The sequence below is a fragment of the Thermobia domestica genome, chromosome 2 (assembly GCF_964235325.1).
Source record: "Thermobia domestica chromosome 2, izTheDome1.hap1.1, whole genome shotgun sequence".
NCBI lineage: Eukaryota > Metazoa > Arthropoda > Insecta > Zygentoma > Lepismatidae > Thermobia > Thermobia domestica.
This window is the reverse complement of record NC_137455.1, coordinates 250,876,660-250,892,289: the sequence shown is the minus strand read 5'-3', so window position 1 is coordinate 250,892,289 and position 15,630 is coordinate 250,876,660. Positions and strand designations below refer to the sequence as shown.

Genomic DNA, 15,630 nt, shown 5'->3' with positions numbered 1-15,630 from the left:
ACTAGCGAATTTCGAAGTCGTTTCGTTGGCATCGTATAGTGCCTATTTTGTACCGTCGTTTGCGCTTATTTCCTCGTTTTGTGCGTTACCGGAAGTGGGTCGAAATGGGCCTCCGGGTGGCACGGAAATAACTCAATGTTCCGCCACTATCGAATTTCAAAATCGTTACTTTCGCAAATTTTAGTGCGTGTTTTGACTGTTTTGTGCGCCTATTTCCACGTTTTGTGCGTCACTGAAAATGGGTCGAAATGAGCCTCCAGCTGGGACGAAAATACCCATTCTATATCGAATTTCGAGGTCGTATTTTTCGCATCGTTTATTGCTTTTTTGTACCGTTTTGTGCGCCTATTTCCACGTTTTGTGCATCACCGGAAGTGGGTCAAAATGGGTTTCGAAATTCAATAGTAGCGGAGCAGTGGGTTATTGTCGTTCCACCTTGGAGGCCCATTTTGACCCACTTCCGGTGACGCACAAAACGTGGAAATATGCGTACAAAACGGTACAAAATACGCACAAAACAATGCAAAAGAAACCACTTCGAAATTCGTTGGTGGTGGCGGAACACTGGGTCATTGTCGTCACACCTTGGAGGCCAATTATGACCCACTTTCGGTTACGTATAAAACATGGAAATAGGCGCACAAGACGGTACAAAACACGCACAAAACGATGCAAAAAAACTCGAAATTCGTTGGTGGCGGAATAAGTTAATGACGCCTGCGGAACCTGCACCAGATTCTGCGTGATGTTGTTCTAAAACACACCAACCTTGTTCTGTTGGATCTCCATAACTCCTTAAAACTTATTCTTTTATAAGAACACGACACAACGAAAGGAAATAAATTCACGTTAGCACATTACGGCTAGAAGTACAGAAACATGAAAGCTTCCCACGTGACTTCCAACAGAAATACGAACTGCCTGCTACATATCCAATAATGAACCCGCATCGACTAATCACAAAGTAAACGTAAGTGGATTTACTTGTTCTGTTTTAGATCCCGTTCATTATTAACACTGTTGTGCATTCTTGACATGCACAAAAATATTTAAGTTTTTCTTTGAAATGTAACCAATTTCATTTAAATACTATTATCCAAAGCGACGTAATACCACTTTAAAGTATGATTGTATTTTTATGGACACGGTGATATTAAAACGCTACGTTTATAGTATTCTGCCTGTAGTAATTCACCCCTTTTGTGAGTCCTCCCGTCCTTCAGTTGTGTGTAGATATAGTGAGACAGTGGGAAGGACATTGATGCTCCTATTAGATTGATTATGCACGACAGTTAATCTAATATTAAAATGCTACTTTTATAATGACCAAGACCTTTCGACGAGATCTCCGAAAAAACAAGCTTTAAAAACGTATTGTTTTCACTGGTCGATTCCATATTTTGTGTATATTTGCTAATTCTTATTAAAAGTTTCAAAAGAACGAGACTTCTTATGAGTCGTTTTGAGCCCATGAGATTAATATTGTCGCTAGAGCGTTGCTAGGATTGATTGATATTGCTGTGTTAGGCAACCAGTAGAATTGATTCGCTAAGGTTTATATCCTTGTCTTTGGCAACTAGTAGAAGATCTACGTACTCGTATAAGACATTGCAGGCACTTTGCTTTAATCTGAATGGCAATCGTGTTGCACGCTGGCAAGTTCAAAGGCATTTATTGTCCCGTTTTATGAAAAAAAAAAGTTATACTTGAAATTTTTTGGATGTATTGTAATTCACTTGCTTTTTGAGTCTTCTTGTACTTTTTGTTCATGTTCGAATGACAGCATGTTAGTCTTGACAGCAGAGGTTCAGCTAGTAACATATTAATGTGTAATACTCATCTGGTTAATTTTGTATCTCAGCGTGTTCAATAATGCCAGTACTATAAATTATCAGGTACACCACGCTTTTTTAACTTAATCTTCAGTCGAGTTTCCCAAATTGATTTGTATACATTTCTATTTCTTCCCTTTATTCTTTTGTCCTCAAATAACCTATGTTGATTCCTTCCAGTCCATTTTCCCAGTACTTTATACTATTTTAAGCATTGTTTACATAGCCTGGTCAATACAGCTTTTAATTGTTCTTTTAGTTCAATAATTCCTTCCGTTCGCGCCAGGCGCTTTTCCTATTTCAACTTTGATATAATTACTCCAATCTTCTGTTTCGCAATTTGTCTTGTTCTTCTTCCATTTGTGTAGTGTTTTTTCCTTTTGCTTCTCAATTCCTTTTGTGTCTTATTAGCTATGAAACTATCATCTGAAAGAAGCCTTTCAAAAATTCTACTGACTTTTCCAATCTATTATCTGTGTACCTTTCTTTTTGTAATGTTGATATTACGGTTGGTAATTTTGACTTTCCCATGCCAATTTAATAGGAAGTTCCCCAAACATAAGTTATTAGTTGGAAATTTACATAAAATTCCCAACTTAGATCCGTATAGTTCCAATTTAAATCCTTGTGTTTCATATTTATATTTTGGAGTGTTTGTTTGGCGTCAGTTGTTCTTTGTTATTGCTTCCTTAAACGCCTGTACTTTCTTGTAAGATTTTGTAAACTTTCACACCAGAATTGTGGTTTTTTAATGTTGTGTTTGGTTTTATTTTGGTTGGATATATTTCTTTTATTCTTACAATTATACAGTTCGCCAGTTCGTTTGCTATGTTATGCACATTTCAACTTTCTTCAGGAATGGATGATAACTCTAACTTTTGTTTAACTGACTGCCAATTGATTTCATTAACATTGTAATTTGTTCTTTCTTCTTCTATTATATCTTCATTGTTCTCTTATTTCTGCACAAGTAAAATATAATTAAATTGTGATCATTATCTATTTCAGAATCCTTAACATGCTAGTTTGTTTCGTAATTTGCAGCTGTATTATTTGTTGCGGTTATACCTAAGTTTAAGCTTGCTTCTACTCTATTTGGAAAGTATGTAAATTTCCAATTTTGTTGTATATTTCTAGGTTCAACTCTGTAATGGTATCTTCCACCTCTCTTTCCCTATCATCTATAGCAGCATTTCCCAACCGGTGTGCCGCGAATGGGCCGCTGGTGTGCCGCGGGAAAGTCGAAACAAAATTATAATTCTATAACAAAAACAAAATTATTAATTCCTTAACAATCAAATTCCAAGACATAGTGACAAATGTATATTCGTATTTCACATTACTATAAACCTTTACTATGAATCTACAATTTTAAGTTTCATACTGTGTTACTTTTCTGTACATTTGTAATGTAAAACAAGTATTTGTTATCATTGTTATGACCATTATTGATCTTTATTGTTGCAGACTATTTCGTAACTGAAATTTTAAAACTCATTCAATCCTTTCGATAAAGAAACACATACAAATTACCTACATTTGTGTTTTAAAAGTAAAACAGATTTATTTGTTCGTTATTTAGTGATCTCCCTTAGTAAAAGGTTGGATATAGTTTTCCAAAAAGAAAGTGTATTTTTAAAAACCTGAGTCCTATATCTTATTTCTATTTCGTATTTCAATTGATCTCTATTTTTAAATTAGAACGAAAAATAAGCATAATGATTTACCACGGGCAAAACCAGTGAACGAGTTTTCTTCTCTGTGAGATCAGTAATCATAGAAAAAATTATGACGGTATTTTATATTTACAAGTAATAATAATATCTATAAACTAACCAAGAAAGTTCTGTCGCTTTTTCTGGAGGTCAGTGTTCAGTTGGCCCTTACACCGTGATTTGAATGCGAATGCAAATAAGGCGAAGGTGAGTTGTTGGTGTGGGTATATCCAACATACTACCAGGTTGTGGCACTTCAGTTACACCATGAACTTGCGTAAGAACAGGGTGAACATGGGACCTCCACAGAGCGTCATAAGAGCGTATAAGCTGTACGAGTTCAAACTGGAGTAAATCGCCGCTGTAGCGGGGCGCAAGATATGCCAGGTCTTTGTTGAGGGTGTCGTGTGCAGCGGTGGTTTAACAAGTTTAAGGACTGTGATGAAACACTCGAAGACGCATCATGTGTCGGAAGATCAACACATGTACAAATGAAGATCTTCAAGCAGCAATTGAGGTGAACAGTGGCCAGACATGTGAGGAACTGAGACTAGAATTCAGTGTGAGGGGAGAAATCATTCGGCAGCACCTCCATCAACTTGGGAAGCACTACAGGTTGGTCGATGGGTCACACGTGATTCGACTCTGGAGCAAAAGGCAATGCGAGCAGTCACTTGTGTTTCTTTGCTGTCTTGTCTGAGGAAGGAACAATTTCTGGACAGGGTGTTGGCATGAAATGAGAAGCGGGTCTGCATGAAGCTCCACAGCGCCGTCATCATTGGTTATCATCCCATGAACTGGTTCCAGAACAACCGAAACCAGCACTGCACCACAAGAAGATCCTGCTGTGTGTTTGGTAGACTGATCGCGGCATCGTGCATCGGGAACTCTATCAGCTGGTCAGAGCATCAATGCAACTGTGTACTGTCAACAGTTGAGCCATGTTCAATTAAAACTCAAAACTCTGGAGCCAGCACTTCTGAATTGCAAAGGGGTCCTGTTACAGGACAACGCTAAGCCCCAAGTAGGTAGAATGACCCGGGACACTATTCTGCGCCCTGGATGGGAAACATTATTACATCCGCCATTTTCCTCGGACATTGCATCGCCCGATTATCACCTGTTCCATTCCCTGGACAATCACCTTAGAGGGCACCAGTTCAAATTCCTAGTAGAGGTGCAAAATACACGTGATACCTTCTTCGCTTCAGGGCCGATCAAGTTCTACCGCGATGGAATCCATGGACTTCCAGAACGTTGGGAAAAGATCGTCGGTGGTGAAGGGGAACTTTTTTTATGTTTCAGGTACCTTTTAGGTGACGTATCGATGTTCGAAGGTAGTGGATGAAAAGTGACAGAACTTTCTTAGTTACCTTTATGTATGAGTGTACCGGGAGAATTGAAGTTACACCTATAGTGTGCCGCAAGTTGAAAAAGGTTGGGAAACGCTGATCTATAGACTTGATTTTGTATTGGCATCAGCTGCGTAATGATATTGTATAGACTATGTTTAAAAAAAGAGTTTTTTATTTATGTATAAATTTCAAATGTAAGACATGTTTACCCTTTTGGATCCTCTATCTGAAATGTTTATTTAAACATAACAGGGTAGTTTTTATATTTCTATATTTTAGGTTAAGAAAAGACAAGAAACTAGAACAGTAAAACAAACAAGTTCCGTCCTAGAAATCACGTATGTAAAAGAGAAAGGAAGGGCCTATATAAGCTTTCAAACTAGGTATTGAAAAAGAGATTTTTGATAGATTCACATTGACTGTTCGCTAGGCTACTCTTACAGTGTTAGTGATAGTCTCAATTATTGGATTACAGCATGTGGTTTATGTTCTTGAAATATAGTCAGAGGCGTAAAGAGACCATGCGGAGATAAACTGAGAATATCCAAAATCAGATCGTGGTTTCAGACAAAGGAACTCACAACACCCAAGCCCTCACAACAAATTCAGGATCCCTACAGATCACTTTAGGAGACTAGATTGTGCCTTAGTAAAGTAGGCAGAACGGTACTTCTATACATGGGTTTTCAGTTCACTACTCTGAAATGCTTGGAAGTGGTGGCGCTTTGGTTGCTCTCTCTCTGTCTGTATATCTCTTATGTGTATTATATATAAAACATATATGTGTGTATGTGCATGTGTGTGAGAAAGAGATAGTTCCAACATAACTCTAATATGCGTGGGGTAATTTTAACCAAATTTTCTACACATATTACTTAGTGTCCGGCGAAAGAGTACTGTCGGGATAAGCTTTCCAGCACACCCATGGGGAGTGAGAAGAAGTATATATAAAAGTGATAGAAAACGATCCATATTAGCGTCGAATCCATAGTTTTCAGGATCGCTTAGATAAATGGTGTCACTTCCAATTCCATTTAACTCTGATTTAAGCTCCCATTGCACTCAATGGGAAGGTGTGACGTAGTGACGTAAAAATATAGAAATCGATCGATATTAGTGTCTATTCATAAGTCTTCAGCGTCACTAAATTAATTGGTAGCAATTCTGATGCTACTTAAGTTCACGTTTACCTTCAGTGTTGACAAGATCCCCTTAACCTTCCTAGGAAGAATGGGAGGGGCAGACATGAAAATTATAATAGTGACCGACATTAGTGTCGAATCCATAGATTTGGGGATCGCTTAGATAAAGAGTAACACTCGAAATCCGATTTAAGTTGAAGTTTAGCCATTCTGATATATAAAAATAATTTAAAATGAACGATATTAGTGTCGAATCCATAGTTTTCGGTGCTTTTAAGTTCATTGGGAGCAGTTTCGATGATCTTTTAACCCTTCAGTTACCAGTGGGAATAAGACCGTCTAGCACACCTAGGGAAAGTGGAAGGGAGTAACATATAAAATGATTGAAAACGGCTGATATTAGTGGTAGAGTTCATAGTTTGGGAATCACTGAAATAAATAGAAACACTTCTGATGCCGTTTAAGTCCAAGTTCAACCCCATTAGTACCCCTGGTGTTAAGGAAATGCTGTTAAGAAAAATAATTTTAAAAAACGACCGACATTAGTATCGAATCCATAGTTTTCGATGCTTGTAAGTTGATTAATACTCCCTGTACCATTTAAGTTGAGCTCGAAAGCGTTGTTCGCACAGCTATAAGTATTTGGATATACATATATATATATATATATATATATATATATATTCCAGCGTAACTCCGGAACGACTGCAGATATTTTAACCAAACATGGTAGAAATATGATTTCAGTCTGGAGAAAAGGGCTGTGGTAATAGGACACCCGAAGGATGGGAGGGGGAGGAATGACATGTAAAAATAATGCAAAACGACTGATACTAGTGTGCAATTCATAGTTTTCTGGGTCACTGAATTGAATAGTGATGCTTTCAATGGCGCTTAAGTCCAAGTTCATTCCCATCGTTAAAAGTATGAGTGGAGTAGGTGAAAAGTAAGCTTCGAAAATTACTGAAATTTTTGTAGAATTTAGTTTTCGTAGTCGGGAAAACGTCTAACACATTTTCAATTACTTTTGGTAGGTAGTTAGTACCCACTTCAAGCTGGGCTTTCTACTCATATCAATTTAGTTATAGATGTATTTTGTAGGGGCAGGATATTTCAATGTATGTCATAAATAGAATATCTTCTGTATTTTGTTTTATTAAACTTTCATTGAAATAAATATTCTAAGAGGAAGGGGATTCAAATATTCCTCATAAACCTATTCTCCCTGGGTGAAGAACCATCATTTCAGCTAGTATGTGTATGTTTGTAAAAATTTTGAGCAGGAAAACGACATACAACTTTCCAATTAGAAAATAGCTTTTGATAACGTAGAAGCAAGGCAAAGTTAAATTTTCAATATTTTTATTACAAAAGAATATTCCTGAACATCTCAAGTGATAAATTTCTTTAACTACATATGTATTCTTCTCCTCTTCTACATTTAAGTTGTTTGGCGCAGTCAATATTAAATCCATATTACACTCTACTAGAATTTATATATGAACTGTACGAGGAGCATGCAGTAAGATTTAGATACTAAAGTTCAAATAGCGTTGCCGCACTGCCCTTGTTTAAAAGCGTATGCTCTCTAGTGTAAAAGGTGTAACTGTAAGGCGGGAGGTTTGTTTGTTTCAATATTGGAGGGCTTAAGGTATAGGTTAGTGTAAAACTCTCAGAGCTCGAGCGATTGATTTACGTACAGTGAACTTCTACGCCTTTAAGTACGGTTTAACATAAGAGCAGTGATCGTTTAGAAAGGCGTCCAGGGGACTCTGCTCCATTACGCACAACTTTTTAAAGTTAGTTTGCGGATTAAAATGCTGCCGAAAAACCTGACCTAAGACCTTGTTTTGGGCTCCTCAGCGTTGTAATTACGGATGAAAATGTCGCAGTATTAAGAAATCTTGTGAAAAAGTACGGCCATATCACATACGAGGAAATGCAGTCAACTTTGAAGATTGGATCAACTGCAGCAGATTAAATAATTATTTCAGTCTTTACAAACGTTGCAGTCGCTGAGTCCAAATGCACTTAGGTATGAGCAAAAGAATCGCGTGGAATGCTGCCACTATATGCGTAAAAGGCTTTCGCAGCTGAAAAGTGAAGATGTTTATAAGATAGTTACAAGTGACGAACCCCGAAACAAAACACCAGTCGACAATATGGCGTTTTAAAAATAAAACTCCACCTTCGAAAGTGAAACGAAGTAATACATGGGTAAAATTATGGAGGCATTTCTTTTGTTTAAGACCGACCATGTACCAACTATACAGTTAGATAATCGACGTACATTGACAGCAGAGTGTTACATTACTTATTAGCTACCGAGTCTTTGAAGCTTGGAAACCTGTCTACCAACGGTTTCCACCGTCTCATTTTCTTTTTCATCACGACAATGCACGGCCACACATAGCAGCGAAAACTTTAGAATTTCTACAAGAAAGTGGAGTCCGCTTTTTACTTCACCCAGCTTACTCTCCAGATGGATTTGTCTTCTTCCGAAAGCTCAAGACAAAAGTTTGGAGGGCGCCGCTTTCAAACAACTGCAGAAGCTACCTCGGCCTATAATTATAAAAATCTCTGATATTCCGAAGAATGCGAATGTTTAAGAAAAAAAAAAACACTTTCCTCTTTTTTTTAAGAATGCAAAAGTTTATTCATGTTTGTGGGGACTATTTTGAAAAATGTAAAAGACATAATGCAAATAAATTTCTTTTGGTAGAGACACAACGTTAAACTAATCAGGGGCGGACCAAGGGCCGGGCAACCCGACGTGTATAACGTGTTTTCTAGTGGCTTTTTTGGTTTATATTCTTGCAAAGTAGTGTCAGTTACATCATCTTTCTCCATTCCGCCATGGAGGAAGAGAGTTGCATAGTATCGACAAATGGAGATATGGTATATAGAAGAAAGATTGGGGAAGGATTGATATTGTTTGCAGCGGGCCATGTTCTTTGTGAACTTTTTCCAGGCAATGAATGTTATTTGATTTTATTTGTTATTCTTTTAAAGTGGTAGTAGAGGGGGAACAATATATACAGCACTTACTTTTGATTTCTTGGAAGTGACACTGCCGCGCCAGACTGCCGGCCTTTGTTGAAAGTACTACTGTCTATTGATTCCAGAAGTGATACGTTTGGAAAAAGCAAAGCTAATAGTCTAGCCCGCAAGATTAAGAGTTTCAAGTTCATTTGCTGTCTCGTACTTGGGCATACAGTTCTATTCAGAATCACTCTTCTAAGCAAAATACTTCAAAAAGAAGAAATGGACATTTGAAAACAGTTGAAATGGTTGCAAATATGAAGTCATTTCGAAGCAATGCGAACCGCCAGAGGGTTTGAAGAGATACTAGTGAATGCAAGAGAAATTGCACAGACTCTCGAAATCGACCCCCCTATTTCCAAATGAGTTACAATTATGACCACGGAAAACCAAACGTCAGTTTGAATATGAGGCTCCTGATGAGCGCATTGCGGATCTCAAAATTTCTTTCAAAAGTAGCTTTTATTTTCATGTTTTACGGTCTTCTCAACTAAGCCACCATCATGACCTATTTGGGTATTTATACAGGATCAAAAATGAAGACAAGGGTTCCCTGATGAAGATATATGCTGACCTTCAAGTGGCTTTGACAGATGAAGAGCATTGTGATATTGAGGATTTCCAACTTCAGCAGGAACTATTGGTTTTACTCTCTCTACTACCAGATAAAGATTTTAAAAGCCCCCTAGAAGTATTAAAATACTTGACGAATAACCAGCTAACTTAAAATTTCTCTAATGTATCAATTGCACTCGGAGTTGCCCTCACTCTTCCCGTAAGTGTAGCTTCAGGCGGAAGGAGTTTCTCGAAATTAAAATTAATTAAAAATTATTTCAGATTTACCACGGATCGCCTCGTAGGACTCGCCTTGATGTCAATTGAGTTCGACATTCTTCAAGACATTGACATAGATGTCATTCTCAGAGATTTTGCAGACACAAAAGCTCGGAAGGTTATATTGTAATTGTCGTGAGGAGCTGAAAACAAATATATTTAAAATTGTTTAATTTCTTGCTAATTTTCAGTACCGGTAATAGTGGAATTTAGCTTTTTATGTAGTCTTTCTTAAGTTCTCTTATGCTATTAATTATCACGCCTGAGGCCAAAAGTTGCAAAATTAGGAAAACAATTTTTGTAATTTATTATCGATTTTAAGGTACTGTTTTTATGGAAGAAAAAGATATGGACGCTTTCTCATAAAGTTTCCTAAATTTACTTTGATATGGTTTATTTACTTATCAATCTTAGAGAATTTCAAGTTAGAGTCCTCAATCAAGTTAGAGGATTTCTAATACTTGATAAAATCTGTTATTAAGCTTTAATCTTGTAAAAGTGTTGTTTTTGTACAAATTCATGATACGTTTTATGAATACTATGGACTTCAACTACTAGGATCTACATAAAAGGGTTGTTTATATTGCTGTGAGTAAAACACGTTCAACATATGTGAAATGTATTTATTAGTATTTCACTTTATTAGAATAGATTGCTACATAGTCGGATATATGGTAGAATGACTCCTGATGTTATTGATATAACAAAACCATTTACAATATAGCAGTAATTATGTCAGCATTAATAGTATTCAATAAATGCTGTTCGATATTGGTTTTCTTTATACATTAGGTGCATAGAAAATAATACTTAAAACACCATGTAAAGTACTGATACCATATGTATATTTTTAAGTACTAAATATATCAATATCATGTATTTGAGTACTAATTTTTCTTTCTGAAAATGGGTTTAAAATATTAAAATCACTGTAATAAAATGTAAAATGTAGGCTAGAACTAGGGGGAGCCAAAAAGTCACTTTGCCCGGATGAAAATTTTGCCTTGGTCCGCTCCTGAAACTAATGGTCTGAGGTACCACGAACACACCGTCCACTTCTTCCAGATCCAATGTCACATATAATTCACCCATTTGGGTGACAGGGCAAACCCTTTTCTCTCAGGTATGGTCGAAGTATTGGCCCTTCCTACCGAAAGTATACTGCATGTACATACATGCTGAGGTACCACGAACACTTTGAGGCAGTAGGTATCCCCATCCGGACCCAAAGGAACGTAAAAGTGGCGTGATATCCTCTCTCGGGGGTTCGTTCGAATCCAACCATTGAGTGACCCCAATTACATCAATTTTGTATGCTGAGGTGAAACGTTTTCTCCAGGACCCAAGGCCATGAGTCCAGGGAGCCAGTCAAAGCATCTTGTTCCCCGGTAGCTTGAAAACATACAGGTTGGTATGCTGCACATTGAGATTATTTTTATTTCTCTTGCAGGCATCTTATTCAGTAAATATGACTAATTTCATATCTACGTACCAGCGGGACTTCAAATGGCCAAATGTTAACAGATACAACATCAAGTAAGTTTGCTACGTAAATGTAACTCAAATGTAACTTTAAAAGTTTTCAAGTGTAAAGGTTTTCAAGAATTTGGGCTTTTATTTCTTTCTCCGTTTTGTAAAGAAAAAAATGTTTCTTGTGTAACGGATTGTGAAGAAATTAAATGGAAAGATTTAATCTAGTGTAAACTTTATTTTCGTGTGTTCGAATTTATTTTCCATTATATTTTCATTCGTGCTCGGATGGATGTTACTTATTTATATGGATGCATTCCTTTTAGTGCTTGGATGTTGTTTTACTAAATTTGTACGTTGAGGCCTAAGCTTCGAATGGAAGGTGGAATTTCCCGGTGGTAAGAAAAGTTGTTAGTCCCCCATCAGATTATGTACGAATATTATTGAAATAATTGCTCAAATATCATATTATCTCGAATATGAGCAACATTTGAAAATGAGGATATGTCTTATATTCTCGACCTTACAGAAACTTTCATTTCTTCATTTTGTATGCTGTTAAGAAGTGCTGGTTTCTCATATTCAAATAATGATAATGCAACAATAGCATTGTAGAAACTACTTGTATTGTAATGCTTCAGTGTTACTCAACAATAGCATTATCGAAAGAAACTTTCGGTAGTCAATAGCAGTGCTGCCAACTGTAGGAACATGTCCCTAAAAATAGGAATATTTAGACATTTTGCTAACCGTAGGGGTGGATTTCGTAAATTGATAAGAAATATAAGATTTTTTTTAAGAAAAAGAAATTTAATGAGTGAAAGTAAAGTAGAATTAACCGTCATACCAGTATATACAGTATAATTGGTCGGTGTTACCGTACTTCATACTATCCTGACAAATTGTAATCATACTTGAGTTACGAACAATGGTTTCGATCGATTCAGATTCTAACTTCCAAAAATGAGGAAGAAAAATATCGGAGAATTTGATATGACTGCGTCAAATTTCCTGTATGTTAAGTGATCTTAATCATTGTTTTGAAGATTAGAAACAAAATTGGGTCCAGAGTTTCTTAATTTACTTTTAGTTTTTAATTCCTCCTCGAAAGCACAAGAGAAAAACGACTGTAGAACTTGATATAACAGATCAGCAAATATCTCTCCATAAACAAAGTAATATAAAAGTTTACATGTCCTTCAAGAAATTCGAACTCAGTGACGCTAGAAAAGAGCTGTATGTATAACACAAACTTCCTTTACAATGTTTTCATGGAAGGAAGAAATGTCAGTATATACAAAGGATTTCTGGCGAATAAAATTACATAGCCATTACATAATTTTATGCAGCGAAGTTGTTTTGTAATGCATTTGTAATGCACGACCAGCAATTCAACATCAACATTTGGAACCCTAAGTTAAAATTTCATATAAGAACTTTTCGGAAAAGGTAGGAATAACTTAACTTACTTGTAGGGACGTAACCAAAATACCGTTGGCAACACTGGTCAGGGATGCACCCAGAAATTTTTGTTGGTAGGGGTCCAAGCTTTGGAGAGGATAATACTACAATCTACTACGTCTATGTAATACTGAACGGGTATTATTCTTCACCCGAAAAGACGAAAGTAATTGTAAAATACATCCACTTATATTTTCAGAAAAAAAGATGAAACTAGATTATTTTTAGAAGAGAAAGAGTACACATGAAGTGTAAAATCAAATTTTCTTGATATATTAATAATTTCCCTCTTAAACAAGTATACAAATTAAAAAACTGTAGAAATGTATGATGAGTTAAGAAGTTTTGAGGTCCCGATGGGCGCCCCCGGTGCACTCCTGACACCTTTATGATATGCCACACAATTGTAAGCTTAACTTTTTAATAATAATATCATGTTTTGTATGTTCTCTATTTATGATAAAATAAAATGCTTTATATATCTACCTAATTATATTTCCCTGAATCTGTCGGTAAATGATAAAACTAATACTTTTCCTCATCTGCTTATATTCGAGTATCGTCTCCCCCCCCCCTACTCTTTCAAATTTTAGGGTGCTACGTATTTTAAGGTCAATATGGTATATCTATTTATTAGTGAGTTTACTTTATTTCTTGAATACCCAAATAATTTTGTAGTGGATAACATTGTGTCCGTGGATATTCTTGAGATACTTGTGACAGTTGCTATTGTGACCCAATTAATTAGTAAATCATTTATTAGTATATTCTTTAGTGCATATTTTGAAACATCATTTTTCGTTTAAAATGAAGAATCTGTATTTCTGTTTTCCTTCAAACGCGTATTTTGTTTATTTGGTTTCCAACGGTATCCAGCCTTTCAGCGGTAAATGAGACACCTGAGTAACGGAAGTCTTTAAAAGTCTTTATTCACCACGACCACCCACAGCCAGGAGACACACTCAAGTTCTATTGTAAGGCTAGACAGTTTGTCTAGAAAGAGAATCTTCACAATAGCTATCGTAGAAAAGAGGTATATTCGCAAGCACATGATAAAACCGAAGGAACCACACCGGCACGATATTGCAAGCTAGAAGTCCATTAGCACATTTTAACATTTTAGGAAGAAAGAAAGAACAACGCACAAACAACAACCTATTTTGGCAATTTTAAAATTTTAAAACTGGAATTGGGAGAACATACGTTATTTTTTTTAAAATAGAAAGACGGTTGCAAGATACTAAAAGAAAGGGCAGTTAAGTTTGAGAAGTGACACCGACAACACGTATACAGAGCTCACACACACACACACACACTTTATTAATTATTTTTATCGTGTTGAGCAACTATAGACAATGAAGTGCTAACACACCCAATAGTGCCGCAACGAGTTCACTCATAGAAACACTGATACAGTTAAATCAAATTCCGAACGTTCTCCCAACTATAATCTATTTTGCATTTATATCGACTTATAACAGAGTGCAACTAAAGTTTGATTTGTGACTGTGACCAATTGTGATAATTGTGATCAACATATATATATACGGATACATTATTTGTTAATCAGTTTACGGATACATAATTTGTTAATCAGTGTATCAGTTGGATTCACCAATATTGGACTTCTATAATCACTTTGACCGAGACAACCTATGAAGAGACACCGAGACGCCTAGATATGAGGAGGAATTTGGATGCTTCAGTTCGATGATGACGTCCTAAACATCCAGAGAGAGCCAAAGGCCTAAGGAGGAGAGAGTCAGAGATCGGCGGGTGACCATACACATCTCGGGAGTCGAACGGGATGCTGCAGTCACATGAACACAGGAACTTGAGTGTTGTAAGTGGTCATTTCGTGGTGAATAAAAGTGGTAGAGACTATCGAAAACTAAGCTTCAACATGGGAATCCACTGGAAGGTAGGACAAAACCTTTATATTAAATTTTCAATTTGGAATTTGTTGCCACATTACCGTGGGCGAGCGCATCCTCTTACCTTGGCCAAATTCATCAATGTATCGAAACGAGAATTGAATCGTGGTAATCCGGCCTTGACGGACTGAACAGTTATCTTTTATTATTATTTTTTTTAAGAAACTATAACTGAAATCGATATTTTAAAATTTATTTGTGATTAACTTTTGTCATTTTAACCATTTATATTCACACAGCTAATTATTGTTAGATTCTGAAAATTATCTCCTTATATTCTAAATGTTAGTGTTGTTGGCTCATTTAAAGATATTATATGTAGAAAATTTTGTGACATAAAAAGTTAGGTTATTACACGACGAGATTAATGTGTCAGAAAAGCATTACTATTCAAGTATTAATTGGATGAATGATCTTTATGTTTCCATGTATTTCTATCAAAAGATTTTTTTATTTACCAAGTACATACCCAGAGAGCTCGTAATTGTCAGTTAGAAGACGAATGTAATCTGTTTGCTAGATATAGGTATTTTCATTTGTATTGACAGGGTGTACCTAAATTGAAAGGCATAGAGTATAATTCTTGCCCTAAGCATGTAAATAGAGAAAAATATCATTATTACAAAATTAACTCGTAAATAAGCAACTAAACATAAAAAAAGACATCTGTCTGCGCAAACGCCGCACAGACAGATCTTCATAATTATGAAGTAAAATAAACAAATATAAGGTACCGACATTTAGAAAGAAATATTGGCCAAGTTAAGTATAAACTCTGATATCTATATATGTGTTCTAGTAATCATTGTGTATATATCATATGACTATCTAGTATATGTGTCCAA

General features: G+C 36.1%; 1 protein-coding gene across 2 annotated transcripts in view; it reads left to right on the top strand.

The window, feature by feature from the left end:
• LOC145678447 (uncharacterized) overlaps nt 1-15,630 on the top strand; it is a 132,093-nt gene that overhangs the window by 58,855 nt on the left and 57,608 nt on the right. For both annotated transcript variants that reach the window (XM_081748583.1, XM_081748582.1), the window contains exon 2: nt 11,371-11,456. In XM_081748583.1, coding sequence (XP_081604709.1) covers nt 11,389-11,456 — 68 coding nt within the window. In that variant the 5' untranslated portion in view covers nt 11,371-11,388. The remainder of the gene's footprint in view (nt 1-11,370; nt 11,457-15,630) is intronic.